This window comes from Cetorhinus maximus, chromosome 11 (assembly GCF_964194155.1).
Source record: "Cetorhinus maximus chromosome 11, sCetMax3.hap1.1, whole genome shotgun sequence".
Taxonomy (NCBI): Eukaryota; Metazoa; Chordata; class Chondrichthyes; order Lamniformes; family Cetorhinidae; genus Cetorhinus; species Cetorhinus maximus.
In genome coordinates this window covers 45013238-45038663 of record NC_135889.1, presented here as the reverse complement: position 1 = coordinate 45038663, position 25426 = coordinate 45013238, and the positions used below count along the sequence as shown (strand labels likewise).

The 25426-nt window shown below is 40.2% G+C and overlaps 1 protein-coding gene across 3 annotated transcripts in view; it reads left to right on the top strand.

Moving 5' to 3' along the window:
* pms1 (PMS1 homolog 1, mismatch repair system component) overlaps positions 1-24801 on the top strand; it is a 97354-nt gene extending 72553 nt beyond the window's left edge. Inside the window, exons 10-13 of one of the 3 annotated variants that reach the window (XM_078551881.1) lie at positions 16249-16728; positions 17368-17498; positions 20086-20131; positions 22973-24801. In XM_078551881.1, the coding sequence (XP_078408007.1) occupies positions 16249-16728; positions 17368-17498; positions 20086-20131; positions 22973-23030 (715 nt within the window). In that variant the 3' untranslated portion in view covers positions 23031-24801. Of the gene's footprint in view, positions 1-16248; positions 16729-17367; positions 17499-20085; positions 20247-22972 lie in introns of those variants that run through there. The other 2 variants (XM_078551880.1, XM_078551882.1) reach the window with 2 other exon arrangements.
* Positions 24802-25426: the final 625 nt, after the last annotated feature.

The window sequence follows — 25426 nt, the reverse complement described above, 5'->3', positions numbered from 1 at the left end:
GGATTTGGTCTTTGCTGGCTGGGCCAGTATTTATTGACCATCACTGGTTGCCCTTGGGAAGGTGGTGTGCTGCCACCTTGAACCGCTGCAGTTCATGTGGTGCACCCACAGTGCTGTTAGGGAGGGAGTTCCAGGATTTTGACCCAGCAACAGTGAAGGAACAGCGATATATTTCCAAGTCAGGATGGTGAGTGACTTGCAGGGGAACTTCCAGGTGGTGGTGTTCCCATCTGTCTCCTGCCCTTGTCCTTCTAGATGGTTGTGGTCGTGAGTTTAGAGGGTGCTGTTAAGGAGCCTTGGTGAATTCTTGTAGTGCATCTTGTAGATGGTACACACTGCTGCTACTGCGCATCGGTGTTGGGGGAGTGAATGTTTGTGGAAGGGGTGCCAATCAAGCGGGCTGCTTTGTCCTGGATGGTGTCAGGTTTCTTGAGTGTTGTGGGAGCTGCACTCATCCAGGCAAGTGGGGAGTATTCCATCACACTCCTGACTTGTGCCTTGTAGATGGTGGACAGGCTTTGGGGAGTCAGGAGGTGAGTTACTCGTCGCAAGATTCTTAGCCCCTGACCTGCTCTTGTAGCCACAGTATTTATATGGCTTGTGCAGTTCAGATCCTGGTCAATGGTAACTCCCAGGGTGTTAAAAGTGGGGGATTCAGTGATGGTAATGCTGTTGAACGTCAAGGGGCAATGGTTAGATTCTCTCTTGGAGATGGTCATTGCCTGACACTTGTGTGGCACAAATGTTCCTTGCCACTTGTCAGCCCAAGCCTGTTTATTGTCCAGGCCTTGGGCATGGACTGCTTCAGTATCTGAGGAGTCGTGGATGGTGCTGAACATTGTGCAATCATCAGGGAACATCCCCATTTCTGGCACATTAACTCTAGTATAGACAGGGTGGGCTGAATGGTATTGAATTGTAAGCAGTATGTAAATATTTGAAGCATTGGGCCAGATTCATGTGTCACAACTGTCAAGGGAGTCTTGTGTGATTAGATCCCTTTTGAATCATAAATGAATACCATTTTCACCTCTCAATTTATTTTGCTTTGGAAATTTTAGCCCATGCCACTTCCACCTCCTTCACTTCTCTTTCTTTCTTTTACTGCCCCCCACTTCTCTGTCACTTGTATTTGTGTTATTTCTTGTATATCTTTTTTTCTCTCATTTCTTCCCTGATTATTTTCTTCCTTGCCTCTTCATATTTTTTATTCTTCTGCTTTCACTTATTGTGTCGCGTGGTGTATAACTGCAGACGGCAAGAGGCAGCAGTATTGGGAGTCAGCCCCCAACAGGTTACAGACAATAGCATCTGGAGCTTGGGAAGGTATATAGAGACACTGTTGAATACAGAGAAGAGTGAGGGTCTGAAAGATTTCTGTGAAGGTAGAGATACTGGAATGGTAAGGGTAAGCATTTCTGTGAGGCCTTTTGATGCTTTTTTTGGGGTGGGCTGTTACTCAAGTTTATATGATGAAACACAACACACCACCTCTGCCCACCAACCCTGCTCTCTAATTATAGAGCATCAGAAGAATGGTGCAAGACCCAGTGATGGCATGTATGAATTTTCCTATAATTAGAAAACTGTGATCAAAATTTCTAAATAACTGCTTATGTAGCCATTTATTTCTCTATTACACGGTTGTTCTGAAATTGATTTTCAACGTACCAACAACTTCATTACACCACAGAATCACCTCAAGCTGAAGTTGTTTTGCAATATAGAAATATTTCCTGGAAAAGTAGCATGGCCAATTTTGTTTCAAATGTGTTTGAGGGGTGATTTTTATCATAATATGTTTTTCTGATGTGGCCAAATGGACCAAGTGTCTGTGGGAGAACACTTTGGTAAGAGTCGTCATTGTATCATAAGGTTTAGATTGGTAATGGAGAAGAACAATCTAAAGTAGAATTTCTAAATTGGAAGAGGGCTAACTTCAGTGGAATGAGGGGGGATCTAGCCAGAGTAAAATAGAACCAAAAATTGATAGGAAAAACAGTACAGAACTGTGGGTGATCTTGAGGGAGAAAATGTTTAGTGCTGCTAAGGTGCAATCCAACAAGGGAGAAAGATATAGAAACCAAAGCCAGGGCTCCTTGGATGACAAGGGCAATAGAGGATATGATAAAAATGAAAAAAGAGGGTGTATTTTGCATGTCAGATGGATTCTTCAAGCAAGAACCAGGTCAAACACAATGGGCAGGATTTTCAGGTTGCCGGGCAGGCCCAGGAGTGGCCGGGAAACAGTCCGCCGCCCATGACCGACACAGACCGCGATTTCACACTGGCTGGCCAATTAACAGCCAGCCAGCTTGCAGGCGCTCTAAATGCCTCAGCACTGCCGGGGTGTGGGCAGGAGGAGCGCAAGCACAAAAGTCTGCACATGCGCGGGGGAGCGTGCGCTGAAAGCTCCCTGAAGGGAGCTTTGCCTCAGGGAACTGAACAATTTTAAAATCAAAAATAAAGATTTTTAAAATCTGAAAAAAATATCCCAACATGGGACTAATTCACAATAACATGAACAAAATAAAAATTCTGCCTAAAAATTTATGTTTACTTTTTATTTAACTGTGGAGACCTCATCCCGCCCGTGGATGAGGTTTGCTAAAAGATTAAAAGACCACTTGGCCGATTCACTCACCCGCCAACCATAAGGTTGGATGGGCAGCGAAAATTATGTTTAAATTAATTGATTAAGGGCCTTAATAGGCCTCACAATTGTCGGTGGGCACGCTACCGACTCTTGCACGCACCTGCCGACCAAAATACCATGCGAGTGCGCGATGATGTCAGGTGCTCACCTGACGTCATCACGCACTATTTTATACCCGATCGGGTTGGGTGCGCTCCCGCCCATGGGGCATAAAATCCTGCCCAATAAGTTGAAAGGGGAAGTGAAGAGGAAAATAGCACTGACAAAGAAGAGAATGTGATAATAGGATGACAATTAACATAAAAGGGAACTAAGAATCTTCTACCAGCATGTAAATAGTAAGTGGGTAGCAGTGTGGGTCCTACTTGGGGGGAAATATGCTTAGAGGCACAGGTAAAGCTAGAATATTTAATGAGTACTTTATATCACTGTTTACTAAGGAAGAGGAAGCTGACAAAATATTGGTAGAAGTAGAGATGGTAGAGGTAATGGAGAGGGTGAAAATTGATAGTCAGGGTGTGCTGGAAAGGCCGTCTATGTTTAAAGTGGATAAGTCACCTGGTCCAGTTGGCTTGCATCCCAGGTTGCTAAAGGAAGTGGGGGTGGGGATAACGGAAGGGCTTGCCATAATCTTCCCTAGATATGGGCCAGAGAATTGGAGAGTAGAAAACGTGAAACCCTTATTGAAGAAAGGGTGTAAGGACATTCCTTGTAACTACAGGTTAACTTGAATGGTGAGTAAGATTTTGGAAACAGCAATCAGCAGGTACTTGTAGAGGTTTGAGTTAAGGAGAGGTAAGGAGAGTGCACACAGACTTGTGAAAGGTAGATCGTGCTTGACTAATCTGATTGAATTTTTCTTGATGAAGTAACAGAGAAGGTTGATGAAGGGAATGCCATGGATATTATTTAAATGGATTTTAAGAAAGCGTTTGACAATATACCATATAAAAAGCTGATTAACAAAATTGAGACTCATGGAATAGGAGGGTCAGTATCAGCTTGCATAAAAAATTGGCATAAGGACAGAAAACAGTGAGTTGTGGTAAATGGTCATTTTTCGGACTGGAGAATGGTAGGCAGTGATGTTTCCAAGAAGCAGTGCTAGGACCACTGCTTTTTTTGACATATATAAATGACTTGATTGCTGGGATACAGTCAAGTTTCAAAATTTGCCAATTATACCAAACTTGGAGATGTGACAGAATGGATGATACCAGTTGACTGCAGCAGGATGTAGACTAGCAGAATGGGCAGAGGAAGTGGAAGATTTCATCATATCCTCTATATTCTAAAGATTGTGCAGGGACGGAGGGACCTGGGGGTTTATGTACTTGGATCTTTGGAGGTGGTAGGCCATATTGAGAGTATAATTACCAAAGCATATGGGATCTTGGGCTTCATAAATAGAGGTAGGTATGAAGTACAAAAGCAGGCAAGTTATACCGAACCTTTATAAAGCTCTGGTCAGACGAGAGTATTGCGTCCAGTTCCGTTCACACTTTAGGAAGGATGTGAAGGTCCTTGAGAGGGTGCAGAGGAAATTTACCAGAATAGTTCCAGGATGAGGAATTTTAGCTAGAAGGTTAGGTTAGAGATTGTTGTTCTCCTTAGAGCAAAAGAGGTTGAGGGGAGATTTGATAGGGATGTACAAGATTATGACAGATTTTGATAAGGTGAACAAAGAAAGGCTGTTCCCATTAGCTAATCATGCAAGGACCAGGAGAGACAATTTAAGATTTTGGGCAAGAGATGCAGAAGGGGCTTGAGGAAGAACTTTTTTATGTAGCAAGTGGCAATCACCTGGAACTTACTGCCTACAGGGATGGTGGAAGTGGAGATGATGAACGACTTCAAAAAATAAATTGATGGACACTTGGAAATAAACTTGTAAGACCACAGAGCAGGAGAGTGGGATCGACCAGATCGCTCTTCAGAGAGAGAGCACGGACATGATGGGTTGACTGGCCTCCTTCTGTGCCGTAATGACTCTATGTAACAAGAAAGATTTCAGATAAAGTAAAATCCTGGATTCTTTTAAACCTAACAATTTTCTTCTGACATCTAGTTATGGGCAATGGAAATGCAACTTTGCCAATGTTGCCCACATTCCAAGAGCAATTGGGGATGTTTGAAACATTTGGTCTGACCCCTAAATTCCACTTCCACTACTCCCCCACTCCCCACCGGTTGATATTGAATTAGCTCACATTGCAGCAAAGCCTCATCCTGGTCATGCCTGTTGTCCATATGAGCATTTTCTGGTGGGAGGTCTTTGGACAGCAACTAGGAGCAGGAACACAGGCTGAAGTTTCTACTCCTTAGGAAGTGGAGACCTTCTGTAGTACCCCAGTTCAAATCAGGAAACTCAACATGGATCAGGAATGGAATCCAGGACTTTCTGGTTAGTATGGCTCACTGCTAAATTGGCAAGGTCTTTACCCATTGAGCTGTCAGGGAGCTGCTTAATTTTTTAAAAAATCTTTCCTTACTTACCCTCCACAGTTTTTCACTCTTCCTTGTTTAAATATCATTCTTCTCTCTTAAGAAAATCACCATGTGTCACGCCAAATTGTGCAATTTGTGTTCTTTGAGCTATAGGGCACGACACAGATAACTTGGTGCTAAAGTAAAATGACTGTGATTCTTTGATTGAGGCACTTAGCTGAATCCTATAGTGCCAGCCTTTTGCATTTCATGGTGACTATAGGGGAGTCTGTCATGCCTTTAGCTGCACCTCTTGTGGAGGGAAATGAATGGAGATTGGGGGATAATTAGTATAAGGTCTAGGGTGACCACACCAAAGACTTGCATAATCCAAAATGAAGCGGAGTTTTTAATTGGTAACAGTACATAACTCAGCGGTCGGGTCAAAGCTGTAACTCTGTTAAAGGATTAAATTTCTGTTGAAGTGATTTTTCCCCTCCAGCTGTACAGGTAGCAGATGGTTTCTATCTCAACAGTTATAGTTGAAGCAGTCTCTCCACTACTTCTTGGATATGATTTATTGCTTGTCCCAGGACCCCACTTAGATTCAATAGGTTGAACTGAATAAAGGTACCATATGTGAATTGGGTAAATCATAATTAGTTACAACTGTTGAAGAAAAAAAATCTATTTTTTAAATCTTTAACTATAGCTGCACTTAATTGACTTTGAATGTTCAAATGAAAAGTGATTATCTCTCAATACTTAACAGGAAACAGTAAATTGTACTACACACTAAAATATATTTCCTTAATAGGAGAGATAATTTCTTACAATTAAATTTGGCATGTAACTGTGTCGTAATGTTTTTTTTAAGTTACAATATAGGTGCTAAGTTTTATGGTGGGTTAATGAACTCCAGGTGAAAACATCATTAGCCTGTTTCTGTGGATTTTTGACAACTGTTTTCTTCAGGCTCAGTCTAATGATTGGAGAATTTAGATGCTTAGTAATGGAAGAGTAGCAAAATCTATCTAAATCCAAGTTTACAATTGTTTTAAAATCTAACTGTAAACATGCAGTGAATATATAGCTTTCAACAGAGTATTGTTTAAAACTATTTAAATGTGAATATTATGTAGCTTATTCAATGTAAAACTGAAAAATGTCTTTCCAGTTACATTTATAGATCACTTAAAAAAGAGGTTCAACATTGATCTTAAACTATACTCTCCAGCTGCAATATAGCCAAATAATGTGTTTTCTATCATTTTAGCTACTGTACAATTGCATTAGAAACACACATTATCACTTAAGGGTTGCATTTTCCGTCAGTCTTGGCTTATGGGGAGAAGCGACATTGCCAGGTTCTCTGTTAATTTTTGATTATGCCTCCGTGAAGCTTTCAGACACATTTTTGGTGTTAATGTTCTATATAAATAAATGATGCTTCCCTCTCCTTGGGATGAGAATACCTGGTTCTATTTTAAAGTAATTTGTCCAGTTTACAATGAAAACTGAAATTCTTCAAGGTATAAAAAGAGACTCCCTATTTAAAGGATTCCATGAAAGAGGTTCTTCCAAATTTAATTATTCCAAGAATAAAACAGCTGTCAAAGACGTGGCTGAATGGACAGACTGATTGATTATATAGGAGCATAAAACTTAGGAGCAGGAATTGGTCATTCGGCCCTTCAAGGCTGCTCCTTCATTCCATAAGATCATGGCTGATCTGGTTGTGACCTCAACTCTGCTTTCCTCTCTACCCCCCATATCCCTTGACTCCCTTGTCAATCAAAAATCATCTAACTCAGCCTTGGATAAATTCAATGACCCAGCTTCCACTCCTTTCTGGGGAAGAGAATTCCACAGACTAATGACTCTCTGAGGGAAAAGATTTCTCCTCATCTCCATCTTAAAAGGAGACCTCTTAGTCTTAAACTGTGTACCCCTAGTTCTAGCCTCCCCTGGAAAAGGAAACATCCTCCCAGAATCCACCCTATCAAGTCTCCTCAGGATCTTACGTGTTCGATAAAGTCACCTCCCATTCTTCGAAACTCCAGTGGGCATAGGCCTAACCTTTTCAGCCTTTCTTCATAAGATAAGCCTTTCATCCCAAGAATGAGTCAAGTGAACCTTCTCTGAACTGCCTCTAATGCAATTATCTCCATTTTGAAATAGGGACATTAGCAGCCCAGGTTGAAAAGCCAGATCTACATATGAGATTTTTTTGTCTTACAATTTTTTTGCACTATCTACAGTGTAATGTTAACATTCTCAGCATTTTCAAATCTATTTATAAATGAGCTTATATCAGAATTCTAAATGTTTTGTTTTTCAGTTTTGTAAAAAAAAAGACTTATTTTGATCCCATTTCAGAATTGAAGCATAAAAATGGCAGAAAAAATAGCAAGCATTTTGGAATATGTTATAGCTAAAATCTTTCTAATTGTAGCTTTAAATTGCATTAAACATTTGGCTTTGATTGTAATCCCAATACTAGAGTTCAGTAAGCATTTTACAGCATTCTTTGCCATGAATCCCAGGGATGATTATCATTAGTCTTGATTCTTATGCTTATTTTCAGAGCCGATGAACATAGCATAAAAATGAAAATGCCATTTTATAACTGTCGTCCTTTCTGACAACATTCTTAGTCTCCTCAGCTGATCTCACCTCACCACGCTAGTGTTATAAAATGTTATTTTCAATCAGAACTGTTAGTTCTACATGCCTTAGAATTTTAAAATGAATATGGAAATGTTGTAGTGATTGATCATCTGAATATGCAGGATGGTTGCATGTATACTTAAAAGTAAAAGACAATACTTGGGTAATAATCTTCAAATGTAATTTTTAATGTTGGGGAATAGCTACTTGAAAGCTTACAAAGGCATAGGATTACAAAGGATATATGGCACAGAAGCAGGCCATTTGGTCCAATCAGTCCGTGCTGATGTTAATGTTGCACACAAACCTCTGCCCATCATTCCTCATCTAAATCCACCATCGTAACCCTCTATTCCCTTTTTGCTCATATGCTTGTCTAGCTTCCCCTTAAATGCTTCCATTCTATTTGGTTCATCCACTCCCTGTGGTAAGCAATCCCACATTCTCACCACTGTTTGGTAAAGAAGTTTCTTCTGAATTTCCTATTAGATTTCTTTGTGACTATTTTCGATTGATGGCCTCTAGTTATGCTCTTCTCACAAAAAGAATTCTCTCTGCACAGAGTCTATCAAAATCCTTCATAATTTTAAATACCTCTTGTTGGGTCACCCTTCAACCTTCTGTTTTCATGAGAAAAGGGATCCAGCCTGTCATTCCTGTCCTGATATGTGTACCCATATATCTGGTATCAAAACTTCCCTACTTTTCAATTCTATCCTTCTAGAAATGAAACCTAGTACTTGGTTTGCTTTTTCATATTCTTGCAAACCTGCAGTGGAACTTTGGTGCATTTCTACTCCGAGATCCCTTTGTTCCTCTACCCAACCTAGACTTGCACCTCCCTATTCTTCCTAACAAAACCTCATATTTATCTGTGTTAAACTTCATTTGTCAATTATTTGCCAATTCTGCAGGTTTGTTAATGTTCTCCTGTGATTTGTTGCAGCCCTCCTCAGATTGACTATGCCTCCCCTAATTTAGTGTCAGCTGCAGATTTAGAAATTGCATTTTTGATTCCAAAGTCCAAATCATTAATGTAAATTATGAGCAACAGTGGTCCCAGCACTGATCCTTGTGGAACACGATTTCCCACATTCTGCCACTCTGAATAACTATCCTTTACTTTGACTCTTTGCTTTCTGTCTTGAAGCCAACTAGCAATCCATTCTGCCACTTGTTCCCTGACTCCACATTCATTCATCCCTTATTCACAAGTCTATTATGGGCATCTTATTAAAGATCTTTTGAAAATCCAGGTAAATTACCATCTCTGTTACCTCCTTAAAAAACTTCGGTAATGTTGGTCAAGTAAGAGTTTTCTTTTGAAATCCATGCTGACGATTTGTTATATTTTTAATTTCTAGATGTTCTTTTATTCTCTCCTTTAGTAGGGATTCCATTATTTTCCCTATCTCAGATGTTAAGCTGACTGGCCTATAATTCACTGGACATGTTCTGTTCTCTCTTCTTAAATACAGAATTACTTTAGCTATCCACCAGTCCTCTGGCACTACACCTTTTTCTAACGAATTATTAAATATGTCAAGTAATGCCTCTGCTGTCTCTTCTCTTGTTTATTTTAAAATACTTGGCTGCACTCCATCCAGATCATGCTCTTTGAGTTTGTTTAGTTTATTCACACATCCCTGTTTTTATATTAAATGCGCTTATCTCATAATTAATGTTATGTCTATCTGTTCTATCTCCCTGGTAAATACAAAGCAAAATAATTATTCAATATTTCTGCCATATCTCTATTGTTACCTGTGGCATTATCCTGCCTACCCCTTAATGGTCCTATTCCCATCACAGTCTCCCTTTTTTATTGATGTGCTTATGAAATATTTTACTATTTTGTTTTAAGTTCCTTGATAATTTAATTTCATAGTTTCTCTTTGCCTTCCTAATTATTTTTTGACATCTCTCCTAATCTCTTCATATACTCTGTTACTATGCACTCCTCTGCTATCTATGTGCTTTATGTATGCCTCTTTCCTAACTCTCAACTGTTCCCTTATGTCTTTATTCATTCACTAGTGTTTAGTTTGTTCTTTGCATCTGTTAACCTGGTTTTCATCATACTTATATCCTCCTCTATCACCATCTTAAAGCATATTATATTATAGCCTCTATTGCCTAAATGTTCCCCTACTTTTACTTCTCTTATCTGCTCTGGTTGATTCCCCATTACTAGATCCAATAGCCAATCTTCCCTTACAAAAACAGAATTACCTGGAAAAACTCAGCAGGTCTGGCAGCATCGGTGGAGAGGAAAAGAGTCGACGTTTCGGGTCCACACGACCCTTCACCGATGCTGCCAGACCTGCTGAGTTTTTCCAGGTAATTCTGTTTTTGTTTTGGATTTCCAGCATCCGCAGTAGTTTTTTGTTTTTATCTCTGTGCCAATCTTCCCTTGTTAGACTTCTTACATATTGGGTTGGAAAGGTGTTTTGTTAAAGGGTGGTTATTCAGAGTGGTAAAAAGTGATAAGAGGTGTTTCAAAAGAATCAGTGTTGAGACCACTGCTGTTTACAATTTACATTAACAGTTAGGACTTTGGAATCAAAACACAATTTCTAAATCTGCAGTTGACACTAAATTAAGGGGAATAATCAATACTGAGGAGAACTGCAACAAATTGCATGAAGACATTAACAAACTTGCAGAATGGGCAAATAATTGGCAAATGAAGTTCAACACAGATAAATATGAGATGGTACATAGACTTAGATGTTTACAGCACAGAAGGAGGCCATTCGGCCCATCGTGCCCACGACACTCAACAAAGACCTGGCTACACTAATCCCATTTTCCAGTGCTTGACCCATGGCCTTGGAGGCTTTGGCAATGCAAGTGAATATCTAAATACTACTTAAGTGTTACAAGAGTTTACGACTCAACCACCCTTTCAGGCAGTGAGTTCCAGACTCCCACCACCCTCTGGGTGAAAAGATTTCTCAACTCCCCTCTTAGCCTCTTACCTTAAATCTATGCCCCCTGGATATTGACCCCTCTACCAATGGAAAAAGTGCTTTCCTGTCCACCCTATCTATGCCCATCATAATCTTATACACAAAAACAGAAAATGCTGGAAAATCTCAACAGGTCTAATAGCACCTGTGCAGAGAAAAACAGAGTTAACGTTTTGATTCCATAACAGCGAGAGCCATATGGACTCAAAACATTAACTCTGCTCTTCTCACCACAGATGCTGTTAGATCCGTTGAGTTTTTCCAGCATTTTCTGTTTTTGTTTCAGATTTCCAGCATCCGCAGTATTTTGCTTTTATGCTATAATCTTATACACCTCTGTCAGGTCCTCTCTTAACCTGCGCTGCTCAAAGGAAAACAACCCCAGCCTATCCAATCTTTTCTCATAGCTCAAACCCTCCAGCCCACATTCTGGCAGGAAGAATAGGGAGGTCATTTGTTACTTGGAAAGTGCAAGTCTCAGTGGGGTAGAGAAACAAAGGGATCTCGGAGCAGAAATGCATCAATCACTAAAAGTTCCACTGCAGGTTAGCGTTATAATGAATAATGGGTGGGCATGGGGATGATAACGGGTGTAGGTTCAGAGGGGAGAGAAGGCATGTGGAGGGTGATGATTATAGGCTCAAGGGTAATGGAGGACGGCTGAAGGGTGATGGAAGACGAATGGTTATATTGGGTGGGTCAAGGGTGATGGGGGAAAGTTGGTGGGTGACAGGGGATTGGGTGGAAGATGGTGGAGCGGGTCAGAAATGTGACGTACAACAGTTTTTAAATGCGTTCTTCGAAACACAGTCGTTCTGAAAGTATGATCCTTTGACGTGGGAGGAAAGGCGTTTTGGGTGGGTGGAGTTATTGGTGAGCACAGTTGGCCAACAAAAGGGACAGTCTAATAATCATGAGTCAACTGGACGAGAACCACGTTTAGGCGCGTTCGCTTCTCTATGGTAAAGCCCACACGGCAACAGGTTTACTCCCTGACTCCTGGATCTCATAACATCGAGATCCCAGCAAGGTCAAGAGCTGCAACAAACCCTGTGCTAAAGGGCAACTCGAGTTGACCAAGGCAGGGGGTGTGGAATGAAGGGAGGGGGAGGGATGGAAGGAGGAACGGAAGCAGGGGTTAGCTCTCTGGGACCTGGAAGTGGTGGGGGGTGGGGGTGTTGAATGTTGGGGGGAGGGGGGCACAACAATGTGCCAGATTAAATCCTCGAGGGTCCTGGCATTTTAGTTGCAAATCTATTGATGATCTAGTTGAGCAAACTCAACGCTAGAGCTTCTACTGCCCTATGTGGTGGAGACTCCCAAACACTCACCACCCTTCGAGTGTTGAAATACCTACACATCTCAGTCTTAGATGCCCAACCTCTTACTCTGAGACTATCCCATTGTTCTGGACAGCCCAGCCATTGGAAACATCCTTCCTGCATTCATCCTGCAGAGCCCGGTGAAAGGTCTTTATGCTTCACCTAGATAGCCTCTCAGTCCTCTGTACCATCAAGAATATAGACCTATTCTCCTCTCTCTCACCCCGAAGCACAATCCCACAGTCCCTGGAATCAGTCTGGTGAAGCCTGGTTGTAATCTCTTGATGAGAGGGCTAACCTTCCCTAGGTTAAAAGATGAATTGGACACAGAATACTTCAGGTGAGGTCTCACCATGGCTGAAGTCAACTGCAGCCAGACCTCTTTAATCCTGCATTCAATCCCTCTTGCAATCAGGGGCAACTTGGTAGTTGCCTCCTTACTTGCTGCCTACAGCTGCATGTTAGCTAACGGTTTTTTTTTGAACAAGGACAGCCAAGTCTGTTTGGCCATCCATGTTTCTTATTATCTCAACATAGGAAAGACCCTAGTTTTCTATTCCTCAGATCACAATGGAGGGCCTCACATTTTGACCCTCATACTCCATCTACCATGTTCGTGGCCACTCACTTAGCTGTCTGACTCCCCTTGAGGCCTCTTTGCATCCTCCTCACAACTCACACCAGGACACCAGCATGACGTGCAATGACTTGGCTGCAAGCGCTGCACAGACAGCATTCTCAGCGGGCTCAAAACCAGGTGAGCAATACCCGCTGGGTTACCTGATGTGTGCCTATGCTGTACATTCACAAATGATGGCCAAGTCTTAAACATACTGAAGTCAGGATACTCAGTGATGACACTACTGATGATGTGAGACAATAAATGGCATATCGGTAGAACCACATCATCAGAATCTGATGAGGAACAAAGTGCGACGTCCTTAAAACACTGTGACCATGGCAGCAAGTAACAACATAATGAGAATTCAGCAAACCTAAACACCGTGCAATTAAACAGATACTTAGAAGTGTGAATCATATGATTGTGACATGAGTTGCTCCAGGTCAGGTGGAATGCCTGACGTGGCGGCACCTCTGCCTGATTTTTTTTTTATTGATTCACGGGGTGTGGGCTTCGCTGGCTCGGCCAGCATTTATTGTCCATCCCTAATTGCTCTTGAGAAGGTGGTGGTGAGCTGTCTTCTTGAACCGCTGCAGTCCCTGTGGTGTAGGTACACCCACAGCCTTGTTAGAAAGGGAGTTCCAGGGTTTTGACCCAGCGACAGTGAAGGAACGGCGATATATTTCCAAGTCAGGATGATGAGTGACTTGGAGGGGAAATTCCAGGTGGTGGTGTTCCCATCTATCTGATGCCCTTGTCCTTCTAGGTGGTAGTGGCTGTGGGTTTGGAAGGTGCTGTCTAAGGAGCCTTGGTGAATTCCTGCAGTGCATCTTGTGATGGTACACACTGCTGCTACTGTGTGTCGGTGGTGGAGAAATGAAGGTTTGTGGATGTGATGCCAATCAAGCGGACTGCTTTGTCCTGGACGGTGTCCAACTTCTTGAGTGTTGTAGGAGCTGCACTCATCCAGGCAAGTGGGGAATATTCCACCACACTCCTGACTTGTGCCTTGTAAATGGTGGACAGGCTTTGGGGAATCAGGAAGTGAGTTACTTGTCACACGATGCCTAGCCTCTGACCTGCTCTTGTAGCCACAGTATTTATATGGCTAGTCGAGTTCAGTTTCTGGTCAATAATAACCCCCAGGATGTTGATAGTGGGGGAATCAGTGATGGTAATGCTATTGAACATCAAGGGGCAATGGTTGGATTCTCTCTTGTTGGAGATCCCCCGGCTATCTCTGCATTTACAAAAGTTCTGTTGTGGCCAAGTCCACGGCCCATCCTCTGCATGGGACTCAGCAAGGGTCTGGTCTCCAGCTGTCCTCCAGGTGCCAGAGAGCTCGGCTGTCACTTCCTGTTCCTCTGGACCTGTGTCTGTGATGTGCTCATCAGATTGTGACCCCAAGCCTACTCTAGAACATGCACCCACTAAGGTGAATGCCTCTCTGCTGATGGAGGATGCAGGACAATGCCATGACAGTGCTTCCTCTGAGGATTAAGAGTCATCATCCTCAGAGGTGGTGGCAGATGGAACTGGGGGGGAGATTCCTCCTCTTCTTCTGCTTGGCCTGCTTGCTGGCACCTGAAATGGCGAAGAGAAAGAATTAACGGATGGTTATTCACACTCTCTTATCTAAACAATGTCTCACTCTGTTGGAGCATTGGACAACTGCAGACTGGATGCATCCTCATTGGCTTCCTGTGGGAGTCCTGTATCGCCATCTGAGCAGGCTCGGTCCCAATCCCCCCGGTTGGCTCTGCGGCCTTTTCCTCGAATGGGGTGAGGATCCAAATATCTGGCACTCTGCCACCAGTCTGGGATCGCTCCTTTCTGTTGTGAGCGTTTTTCTCCTGCAGACAGACAAGAGGATTGAGTGTCATCCCAGTGAGTGCATGAGCAATTTAGGAGCAAGCATGTCTATGCCTGCTCTTGAGCCCTCCATAGTAAATGATTAACAAGCGCACTGTCCTGCAACAGAAACAGTATTGACAGCATGAAGTGGCTGCCACAATTTCAGTCCACATATTCTATCTGCTGCTGAGTCCTGACATCCCTCTGCTTTGCTACATTTACACTGACTTATGCCCCTTTGGGTGTAATTTTACAGTGACTAGACTGTGCCACTTACCCTTGCAGAGCGCAGCAGATCATAAATCCTTTTTCGTCACTGCACCAAGGTTTGCTTGTGGGCTCCACTGGCGCTGACTGTGCTGCTACCTCCATCCAGGCCATCTTGGTCAGGCCTCCTGCTGTCATCCCTGGGAAACAAGACCTCCCAACTCTCCAAACAGCCTGGAGGAGAACCTGCAGCGAGGCATTGCTGAACCTTGGAGCCACTCTTCTGCTCTTCAACTTTCTGTTAACTGCATTAGGCCTCCCCCTCTGGAACGACAGCCACGCTGATGCTCCTGGCTCGCAGTGAGTGAATGCCTGTCCAGATGCCCTTTAAATATGGTGCCCAGACCTTTGAGCTCCTGAGGTAAGGGTGAGGGTGACAACATCCTGTCCACCCCACCGCAAGATTCGCCAAGCTCCTTGTGTATGCAGCTGTAACGAGCTGACCAGTGCAAGATCGTGCATGGCGAGCTGTCCCACCCCGAGCAGAAGACACACTCATTTATGCTCCCGCTTCCCAATTTATATTCCAGAACAGAAGATCCTGCTCATGTTTTTTGTTCCTACATGGACCCTGACAACTGGATTTACCCAGTCTCTTTCAAAGTTCCTCTCAAGCCGCTGTGAGATATTCGTCACACTGGCACTGGATAGGCAACAAATTCTTAAGGGTTTTCAGTTCCTGTGAACTTTGCATGGAGGATTTGAACATTTCAAACATTTGAACTTTCAATGCATTGCTAGGTCCATATCCCCAATTACCTGTGTGCATCAGTACAGAATTCCTGATCTCAACGGTGTTTCGGTAGAATTCAGCAGGTGACTCACCACAATGGAAGACAAAATGGGAGTGGATGCCCCCACCAAGTAGTTCTTGCATGCCCTTTTCAGCCATGGCATCTTGATGTTCCATGAAAATGAGCTGAGATGACCTTATGTTTCTCTTCAAATCAGTACATTGAAAATGGTACGTTGTTTTACATAGCAAGTACAATAAGATTGTATGTTGCTCTATACAGTGATGCAGACTTTTATTTGTTGTGAAACTGGGATTGATACTTTTTAGTTGAAATTTATGCGCAGTCAAATGTGAATTATTGGGCATTGCACATTCTTATATCCCATGGTTTTCTTTATCCGAAGTAAGTAGGTCAATTTTTGTTTCCTTTGTCTCATAGTTAAAATTCAAACCTTGATTAAACTTTAACCACTATTTTGTTGGCTCCTATAACCTGTATTTTTTTTAAAAATTCTCTTATGTTTACAGTTATACTGCAGACAATTTGGAGCCAAGTAGTGTGACACCACTATTTTCACCTTAGGTCAAATGTCAATTTATGTTGTGCATTTTGAATCAACTAAGAAGTGATTTTGAGTGTACTAAAACGTGCAGCATAATGGCCCTGTAATAGTTTTGTATTTTTTCAATTCAAGTATTTAAATAAAGCAATATTTCTTTAGGTATGAAGACAAAGCTGCAAAGGACCTAGACAGATACAATTTACAGCTGAAGAAAGCAATGGAAAGAAATCCTCATCAAGATGAAGAGAAACAACCAAAATTGGCCCCAGCAGCTAAAGTTATTAAGAAGCACTACAACGCACCGCTTTCAAACCAACAAATTTTGGATAAACTTTTCCAGTCTCAAATCCATAACAAAACTAGCTTGGAACCACCTTCTAAGACAATAGATGTTCCATTTTCTTTAAGCCATTTAAAAAAACAGCTTGAGCGACTTTCCAAAAGCCATGAATCAGATGCTGAAAGACTTCATCTCATTAATTGCTTGACTTCTTACAATGGATGGGTAGTTGCCTCTGAAAGGAAGCTGATGTTGCTAAATCCTTTTCGGGTGGAGGAAGCTCTACTGTTCAGAAGACTGATGGAGAATCACATTTTTCAAACTGAGACCCTTGATGCACCAATAGCTCTAACTAATAGGTATTATAAACACAATTAAAGTGTATAGCATCTTTTTAAAAGCTTAGGATTTTAATATCAATAATTTTGAAAGTTTAGCATCTGTGCAATTTGGCATTAATGCTCCCTGAAAATAACTACCTATCAATTTTATAACTCTATTCAACTCCCATTAATTTTTCAGCTCAAATGTATGCTGATGTAATTAAGGCATTGAAGAAAATTTTAAATACTCTTGAAGCCTGCTTTCTATAATAATTGTAGGCTTAGTTTATTTAAGCTTTGTATGTGTCACAAAGCTTAAATAAACTTTATTTATTTAGGGCAACAAAATAATACAGTACACTTCTTCCCTCTCTTTACTGAAGGAATTTTGCTATGAAGTTAGTATGCAGTGATTGTTAATTTAAACAGTTAGCACTGAATTCTAGCTATAGTTTCAAAATCTTTAGATTTTCTCCAGAATTCAGTGCCTTTTCTTGTCCCAATATTCATTGCTTCTTTCATTTCCAACTATACCTTTTAAAAATACTTAAAAAGTGATGGTTGCAATGGTGCAAACTGCTGTCAGGAAATTTGAAAGAACCAGTACACCAGTTTAACTACTGCATTCGACTACTTGTCATTGCTATGACTAACCAGTTGTCTAATATTTTTCAGCCTGCTTGGTGGACCCGAGTACATAGATGGTCTCTGTAAAATGCAAAAGAAATGCACAACATTGAATGGGATAACTTATTTTACAGATCCCAGACTTGTATTTAATGGGTTTAAGATACAGCTAATACCAGGTATGTTGTAAGCATAAGGATTAACTGTGCTATAATTCTTAAAATAAACCAAATATTGCACTAACATGAAATTAAGAAAATAGGTTCTCTTATTTCCATCAAAGGACTTGATTGTTTTATAACTTTTACTTTGTTTATTGCTGGGAATTATAGGTGAAATGCATCTATTTCTAAATGTATAACTAGAGGTTTTTCAAATCTCTGGCTAACTTGTGTGTTTGACCCAAAGATTGGCTTTTGTTCAGAGAAATGAAATGGATGAATTCCGAAAATCCTTTGGAGAGAGCTTCACCATCTCCTTGTAGAAGCAACTTGTTTGGTGTATGTGAATGTGATGAGCTGCCTACTCTTATATTTATTGATTTAAGTAACTGGTTTTGTAACTACATGTTTCAGATGAGATAAAGAATCTCAGACAGCATTAATAAGTAACATTTAGACACTGTTCAAATCCATTGTGCCAAAGCACTCCATCTACAAGTTGTCTGAATGATGGTAAAGCTAGGATTCATTTTTTGGTTATTTTCACTATAACCCAATCTTTTGTGTATTTTTCACCAGCTGGTAAAAACTGGAAGGTTACTTTAGCCTATCAAGCTATATTTAAGCCATATGTACTAAAACGAGCTATGAGGTGTAAAGGCACTCTCTGTCATGACCTTGTTGCTGGTAAATGCAGTTTTTGGGTCACCAGCAATCTATACTTTACATAATCATCCATAAAACATACAAAATGTGTCAGAGATAAGGCATTCTACCCAATAATAGCAATAAATTATTCTGACAGAATTGCTGTGTCAGTAACTGGTCAGTGCAAGAAAGAGCATGAGTTTTTTTGCAGGCACACCTTCCTCACATGGAAAAAATTTTAGGGGTCTAACCTTTGCAGCAGATTTGCAGTGACAGCACATCAAGCCAAAGCTGTGCACCTGGGGGAAAAAGTTAAATTTTGGCCTTTGGCACAAGCACAAACATTTCCATTTATGGAAACTGCATTGCATTAATCTCCCAGCAACAAATGTTGAATGTTGAAAGATTGTCAGTTTTCTCACTTTTAGAATTTTATAATCTTATCCAACATGTTTAACAGTTTTGTAAAATATATTTAGTGATCTTAGCACATGATTTTGAAGTTGATGTTTTAAGCAAAGTTCAGTAAAAGATAGCTGATCTGGTGCATACAAGTCATTGAAAGACAAAATCAAGATTTAGCTGGTGTTATACAGCAAATATTTGTCTCCATAATAATTTGCAACACTGCACTCATCCTTTGGACAATGTAGGTTCCACATTTGCATTGTTTTTTAATTAAATTGCTATTTTGAGGTTTAGTTTAGTCAGTCAGCTTGGCTTTACTTAAACCTTGGTGAACTTTCAAATCAGCTCAATTTAAATTTAAATTGCTGACTTCAGATAATCCTGACAAATTTCCAACCTGAAGTAAAAGGGCAAGAGAAACCATTTAAGTGCGCCTGCTGGTGTATTAACAAGGAACATCACTGACCACATCCACTGGTGATGCCCTCACATTGGACTGTATCATCTCTCTTTCTACTAAAGGGGTTAGTTGTAAAAAGGAAGAATAATGAAGGAAATGACAAGTTATTTAAGTCATATGTACTAAAATGAGCTAATAAGTTATTACCTGAATAGTTGACTTTGGCTTTTGCTAGTTTCTATTTTGAAATAAATTTAGAAGAAAAAAATTGCCTTCTGCCACCATAGAATCTTAACTCCTGAGTTAAATTGTTATCTTTTGATATTGAACAACATAACATTTTTGAACAAATGCTTTGGTTTTATTATAAAACTCAGGTATACAAAGAGTCTTTCTGTGACAGAAAAAATAGAGAGAAGGAGAAAATGAAAAATTTGTTACCCAATACAAATCTTACTAATGGAAGTAGATTCTCTCAGTGGATGGAACTAGCGAACATTTCCACTTGAGACTGTTTAAAACAGAATGGTTATTTCCAAGAAAGGTCACCACGTGAAGATTTATTTTCCTCTTGCTGAGATGATGGTTTTTCAGTGTCCCTGCCAGGAAGATCTTCTAACATATATGTGCAATTCAGCAATACGTCACTCACACATTCCACTGGGGCTTGCTCCTTGTGCAGGGTGATGCAGGCACTGACCCTGGATGAAATTTGTTATTAAACATATTTGACAACTGATTCCTTTTCTTGGGGAAAGACACACTGCCTTGTTTAAATCTGCTTAGTATTGCCATCCCCGAGAGGTTGCCAAATGTCACTCAGGCCATGTGGGAATTGTTAACAAAAGGAGCAAGTCAGGGCCTGAGGCAACTTTTGATAAACCTTGCAAAGGTTTGCAGCTGTAGTTAACTTAAGCTGAAATAGCTATAGCACTTCAATTTCAAAACAGAGCTCATTTTTACTTGTCAGTTCACTGTGGTATAGAAGCAAAGTTTCTTAAGTTAATACTGTATTTAAGTTTTAGCATTTAAATAATCACTTTAAAAATGTATTCACTTATTTAATTGCATGCAATGCAAATACTTAATACATATTAAAAAATGCAAGTTGTCAAATCTAGAATTATTCTTTCTCTCTTTCATGGATAGGTGCTTCAACAGCAGAGCATCATTTGGAAATTGAAGAAATGGCCAGGTGTTTACCTTTCTATGGTATATCAGATTTACGAGAAATTCTGAATGCGATTTTAAATAAAAATGCCCAGAGTGTATACCAATGCAGACCTCTAAAGGTTGTAAATTATTTGGAGGTAAGATACTTGTGGAAAATACCCCAAAAAGTAATACTTCAAGTTAGCAGGTGGTCTTCTTGGAAGTCAGCAAGTTTTACATTGAAAGGCTGATGACATTGGAACAGGATAAAATTATGCTATTAAGCCAATTTTATTGGTTTATTCATACTGATGTTAGAGAGATAAAATTAGACGTTTGTGATATGAAGTGGTCTTATAATATTTAGAAAAAAGTTATGTGATGTTTTAACTTTTTCTTTTAAGTATTTTTATTCCTGTGTAAGTTTCTCCATTCCTTGAAGATGGGGGAGGGAATCCTGATATGCTCTTAGCAATGGTTCTATGTAACTTGGCAGTTAGGGAATGCTCATAAGCAAAGGAATGTCTTCCTCACTCTATTTTTGCCTCCTTCCTCAGGGGAAATTCATTGCATCTACTCTGTCATTGATAGCTGAAACTGAGGTTGAGAAGCATCATGAATTTCAGACACGAACCTGAGTACAAAGCAATGGTATACTATGTTGGTGTATTTGCTGATGCCCCATTAGGCTACTTGGTCGAAAAGAGGCTTTTGAAAATTTCAACCATACACAAAGCTCCCTTAAGTAGTATGATTTGCTTTTGTATAAATTACACAATGGTATTTTTCAAATACTATGCATCTGAAGTGGCTTGAAATAAAGATTTGTCTGCATGGTTCATTAGGGCTGCCGTCAAGATGCTGGAGGCCTATTTCATTGTCACTGAACCCATGAGCTGCCTCTGTCTGCCTGATTGGCATCTGTAGCTCACCAGTGATATATTGCTGTGGTCTGAGGCATTTCCTTAACCAGTTCTGACACTTCTTTGCTCTTTTTTTCCTTCCTCTCCCTTAACTCCTCCCTGATTGTAGCTGTAGCACAAGAAGTCTTACTTTATGGGTAGACAAAAAGGTAAAGATGGTAATTAGTGCACCCCATCACTCAGTTTGCCATTATGTAACATGACTGAAAGTTTGGTACCTGGTCTATGCTGAGTTAACTGATGTCAACCAGAGTATTGACAAATGACACTGCTGTAGCTGTCAGACATCAAAAACGTAAAACCGTGCACAATTCCTGCTTCAGTTTTCTAAAGACATTTGCAGGAAAGTGAATTTGTATGGATGGATGTCAGGCTTCATTCAGCTGGACCAGACTTGGTGGTACTTGGATGCTGAAACTTTCGTTCCAGGTTCATTTGAAAAAATGACCACTTGAATGCAATAGCAGAGGGCTATCAGCAGCCTAGAATTCAGAAATGGGGTAAGGCAGGGGTGGGGAACCTTTTTCTTATCACATGCCATTCACACATAGACAGAATCAGTTGCAGGCCATGCACACATAAAAATCAACTTAATTTTGTTTCTTTTTTTTAGAGAGAATACAGAAATGTTCAACTCATCCGTTGTTTTAATGCGATGGCTGAATTTGAATATTATATTGTTAAATATTATTAAAGCAATTTAGCTGATGCTTTTACCCAAAGCAAATTCGTAATGATAATGATAGCTATTTTGAAGGTGCTACTGTCATAGGTTTGTATTTTTTAGAAATCTTGCTGCGGGCCGGATGAAATTGAGCAACGGGCTAGATCTGGCCCACGGGCCGTAGGTTCCCCACCCCTGGGGTAAGGGACCCCACCCCTGGGGTAAGGGAACACAAAGATAACTTGAAGTGAGACCAAGCGCAGCTGATTGTTTCAATGGAAGGAGTGCACAGGGCACCGTCCCTCCTGGTGTGTGCAAATTTTAAATTAATTTCATGACTCTGTTTATATGGCCGAATTATGGTTCATTGATTAAAACATTTACCTACACCAAGTCAATATCAATATCATATTGATTCCCTGCTGAATTTCTTAAAAATTAAAAGAAAATGTGATTTTTGCTGTGCGAACTTGATGCTGAGAGCTAATTTTAAAGCTTCAGGCCAAATATTTTTAAAATGTTCTGTATATTTCCTTAATGCAATTTACCATATACTCCATTATGAAGGTATTCAAGTTTTCAAAACCGAGGCCAGTTTCAGGAATGCCTGGTTTGTGTACTTGTGCTCTTGACCTTTGTCCTTTGCCCCTTCGTTCCTGCCAGTCGCAGGGCCAGAACCTAGGGCAAAGAGCAGAATCCATGACGTGTATACACAACCTGCTTGTTCTGCATATCTTCATGATGGGTGAAGCTAGGAAGTAAATTTTTAATTCCAGTTCTATATTTCCTACCTATATATCAGACTGGGACAAGGCCAAAGAAATTATTTTCTGACAACTCTAGGATACTGCAGCTTTTTAGCGAGGTGATTCTTACACTGCAAATCTCAAGTGTAACTAAATGGTAGGTCAATATGTGTCCTAGAGTGGTAGGGTGCAGGTTGACATCTACAGTTCCTTCACATGGTGAATATGTGATCTGTTCTGTTATTAGTTGCCATTAAGTTGTAGTTTGAAGCTTCCCCATAGGGAAGAAAATTCAGGGGGAGAATTCATAATCCTCTTTGTGGACTGTTACACCTTTACATTGTATTGTAGCACAAGGTGCAAAAGACAAAAAATTATGAGGAGAAAAAGGGAAGAAAGATCGGTGGTGCAAAAATATATGTATTTTAAGATTGTGAATGTGTATTTGATACAAAACACAACTCAAAAATCAAAGTTTGTAGCTCACAATGCATTGACTATAATTTTGCATAAATGCTTATTAAAATGTATCGGTTTACACTTTTCCGAAGGGAGAGGCTGTTCGTCTGGCTCGACAGTTACCTCTGCGTTTTTCAAGGCAAGACATAGAAGATACAATGTTAAGGATGCAGCAACAGCTGGGAAAAGACTGCAACAGATGCATTCATGGCCGCCCATTTTTGCATCACTTAGCAAGTATACCAGAAACTGAATGATGGGCACAAAGCACAGCAGAGCTAACTAATGTCAATTACTGCAATTGAGAATGCAGTACAGTGGTGAAGTGATGGAAATCTTTGAATGTAAGCAAAAAACATACCATATGGAAGCTTTTGGTGCATAATTTCTTCATAATTTTTGAATTTAACAAATTGTAAAATTAGAATACTCCTGCGTTCTAATGTTGTTTCCTTAAAGGCAAATTCTTTCATTATTTGCACTCTATTTCTAAACTCCTCATTATAGCAATTAGGACCCAATATAAATACAACATGTGTTTCTGATAGAATAGGGACAATAATTCAGGGCTCCACCCATAGCACCTTAGCATATGCAGAATATGTTTGAAGTACTGCAGCATTGAGGCAATGGAATATGTAATATCAGGACACACACTGTGCTACTTAGACAGTACAGACGTTTCAGCCTTAGTGCCCTTATTATTATTTTGCTGAAGGTGGAAAATAAAAGTTGAAGTGCTTCTATAACCTCACCCCTCATTATGCGTCATTTCCCAAGCACCCCATCTGTTCCTGTGTCTTCGACAGTGCAACTCAGTAAATCAGCAGCTGGGAAAAGAACAAGTGTGTCATGGCCAATTTATTTTTCTCACCCTGCTCTTTTCCCTGTGGGTTACAAGTTACCCACTGAACAAGCTGGAATCAGAAATTTCCATACTGGAGACTTTTTTCCCTTTAAACCTCTACGTAACTGTATAGATTGAGTTGAGAAGGCATATTGTATCTTCAATGCTTAGAAGTAACTTTAGAAACAAAATGATGCTTGTAAAAAAAGATATAGAATTTTGCATAATCTCACCAGCTGAGACTCCACCATTTATCAGATTTATGAATGCGGCGGTTTACATTACATTGTATTCTCATGCAAAAATTATACGTACGCTTTCAGCAGCACAAACCGCTCCAGAGATCAGTCATGTTTTCCAGAAAACATAAAGAGCAGTTCTGTAACCAAATTATATACATCTGTTGCTGAAACATTTTTGATGGATTTCACTTCAGATATACCATGTAAACCTATGTTTCCAATTCTACACATGGTTTCTTTTCCCCCAAAGAGAAAAGAGGGTCCATTAATTCCATTACATTTTCCTTTCTAGACTTGTGGTCCTCTCTAAATGCTATATGTTAGATTCCTCTCAAAGCTTTTTTTTTGTCTCTTTAACTACCACTTCCTTGATCATTTGTGAGAATGATCTGGACAGCTATTGTTATCCTGGCTTTCCAAATGCAACTTTATTACTGAAGTCGAAACAGAAAATGCAGGGAAGTCTCAGCAGTTGATGACCTTTCATCATATGTTCTGATGACAGGTCATCAACCTGAAATATTAACTCTGTTTCTCTCTCCCCACAGATGCTGCTAAGTGTTCGCAAAATTCTGTTTTGATTTTAGATTTCAAGCATCTGTAGTATTTTGCTTTTGTTGCAGTAGTTACTTCAAATTGGACTTATTCCTATCTTTTTAAATATGATTACAATGCTACCCTTCATTCTAGTCTTCATTTTGCTAAAATTGTATTTTTATGGTTCTAATTGTTATATTGGACAGACAGGTTATTTTGGCAAGTCCAATGTCACTTTCAATTTTTCCACTTGGCCTGTTCATACTCTTAACATTATTAAATTGATTGTATTTATCATTCGCAGCATCATTTCATATCTGTGATCAAAGTTATCTCTTGATTGATTTTTAAGTTTCAAGTCTTTGGATTGATCTCGCATACTAATAGTTGCCTCTGCAAGTAATTGTTATCCTTATTTCCATTTACAATATTTAGATCAAAATTTCATCATTGAGTCCTCTTTACATTGCTAAGGCTGATCCTAAGGGCACTCTTGTGGATCAATATGGTCTGATTTGGAGAAATGCTCAATTATAAATGTTTTTTATTATTTTGTAGACAATTGCTACCCAGTTTGCAACATACGGCGGAATTTAATCCAGGTGACGGCAATCTCACTCGCCAGCTGCAAAGTCGTATTAAGTGTCAATCAGGCACTCAAGTGGCCAGCGGCAGGCCTTCCCCAGAATTGTGGACCTAGAGCTGCCGGCCAATCAGAGACTGACATTAAATTAATTACTCACTTAAGGGCCTCAGTTGGCACAGAGGACATTAAATTCTGCCCATAAAGTGCAGTCTTTCTAACAGATTTCAGTGCAATGAAAATTATCAGGTAAACATTGGAAAGACCAAAGCCATCTCTTGGATTCAGCTTAAACTCCATAACCTCGCCGTTGATTTCATCCCCTTCTCTGGCCACT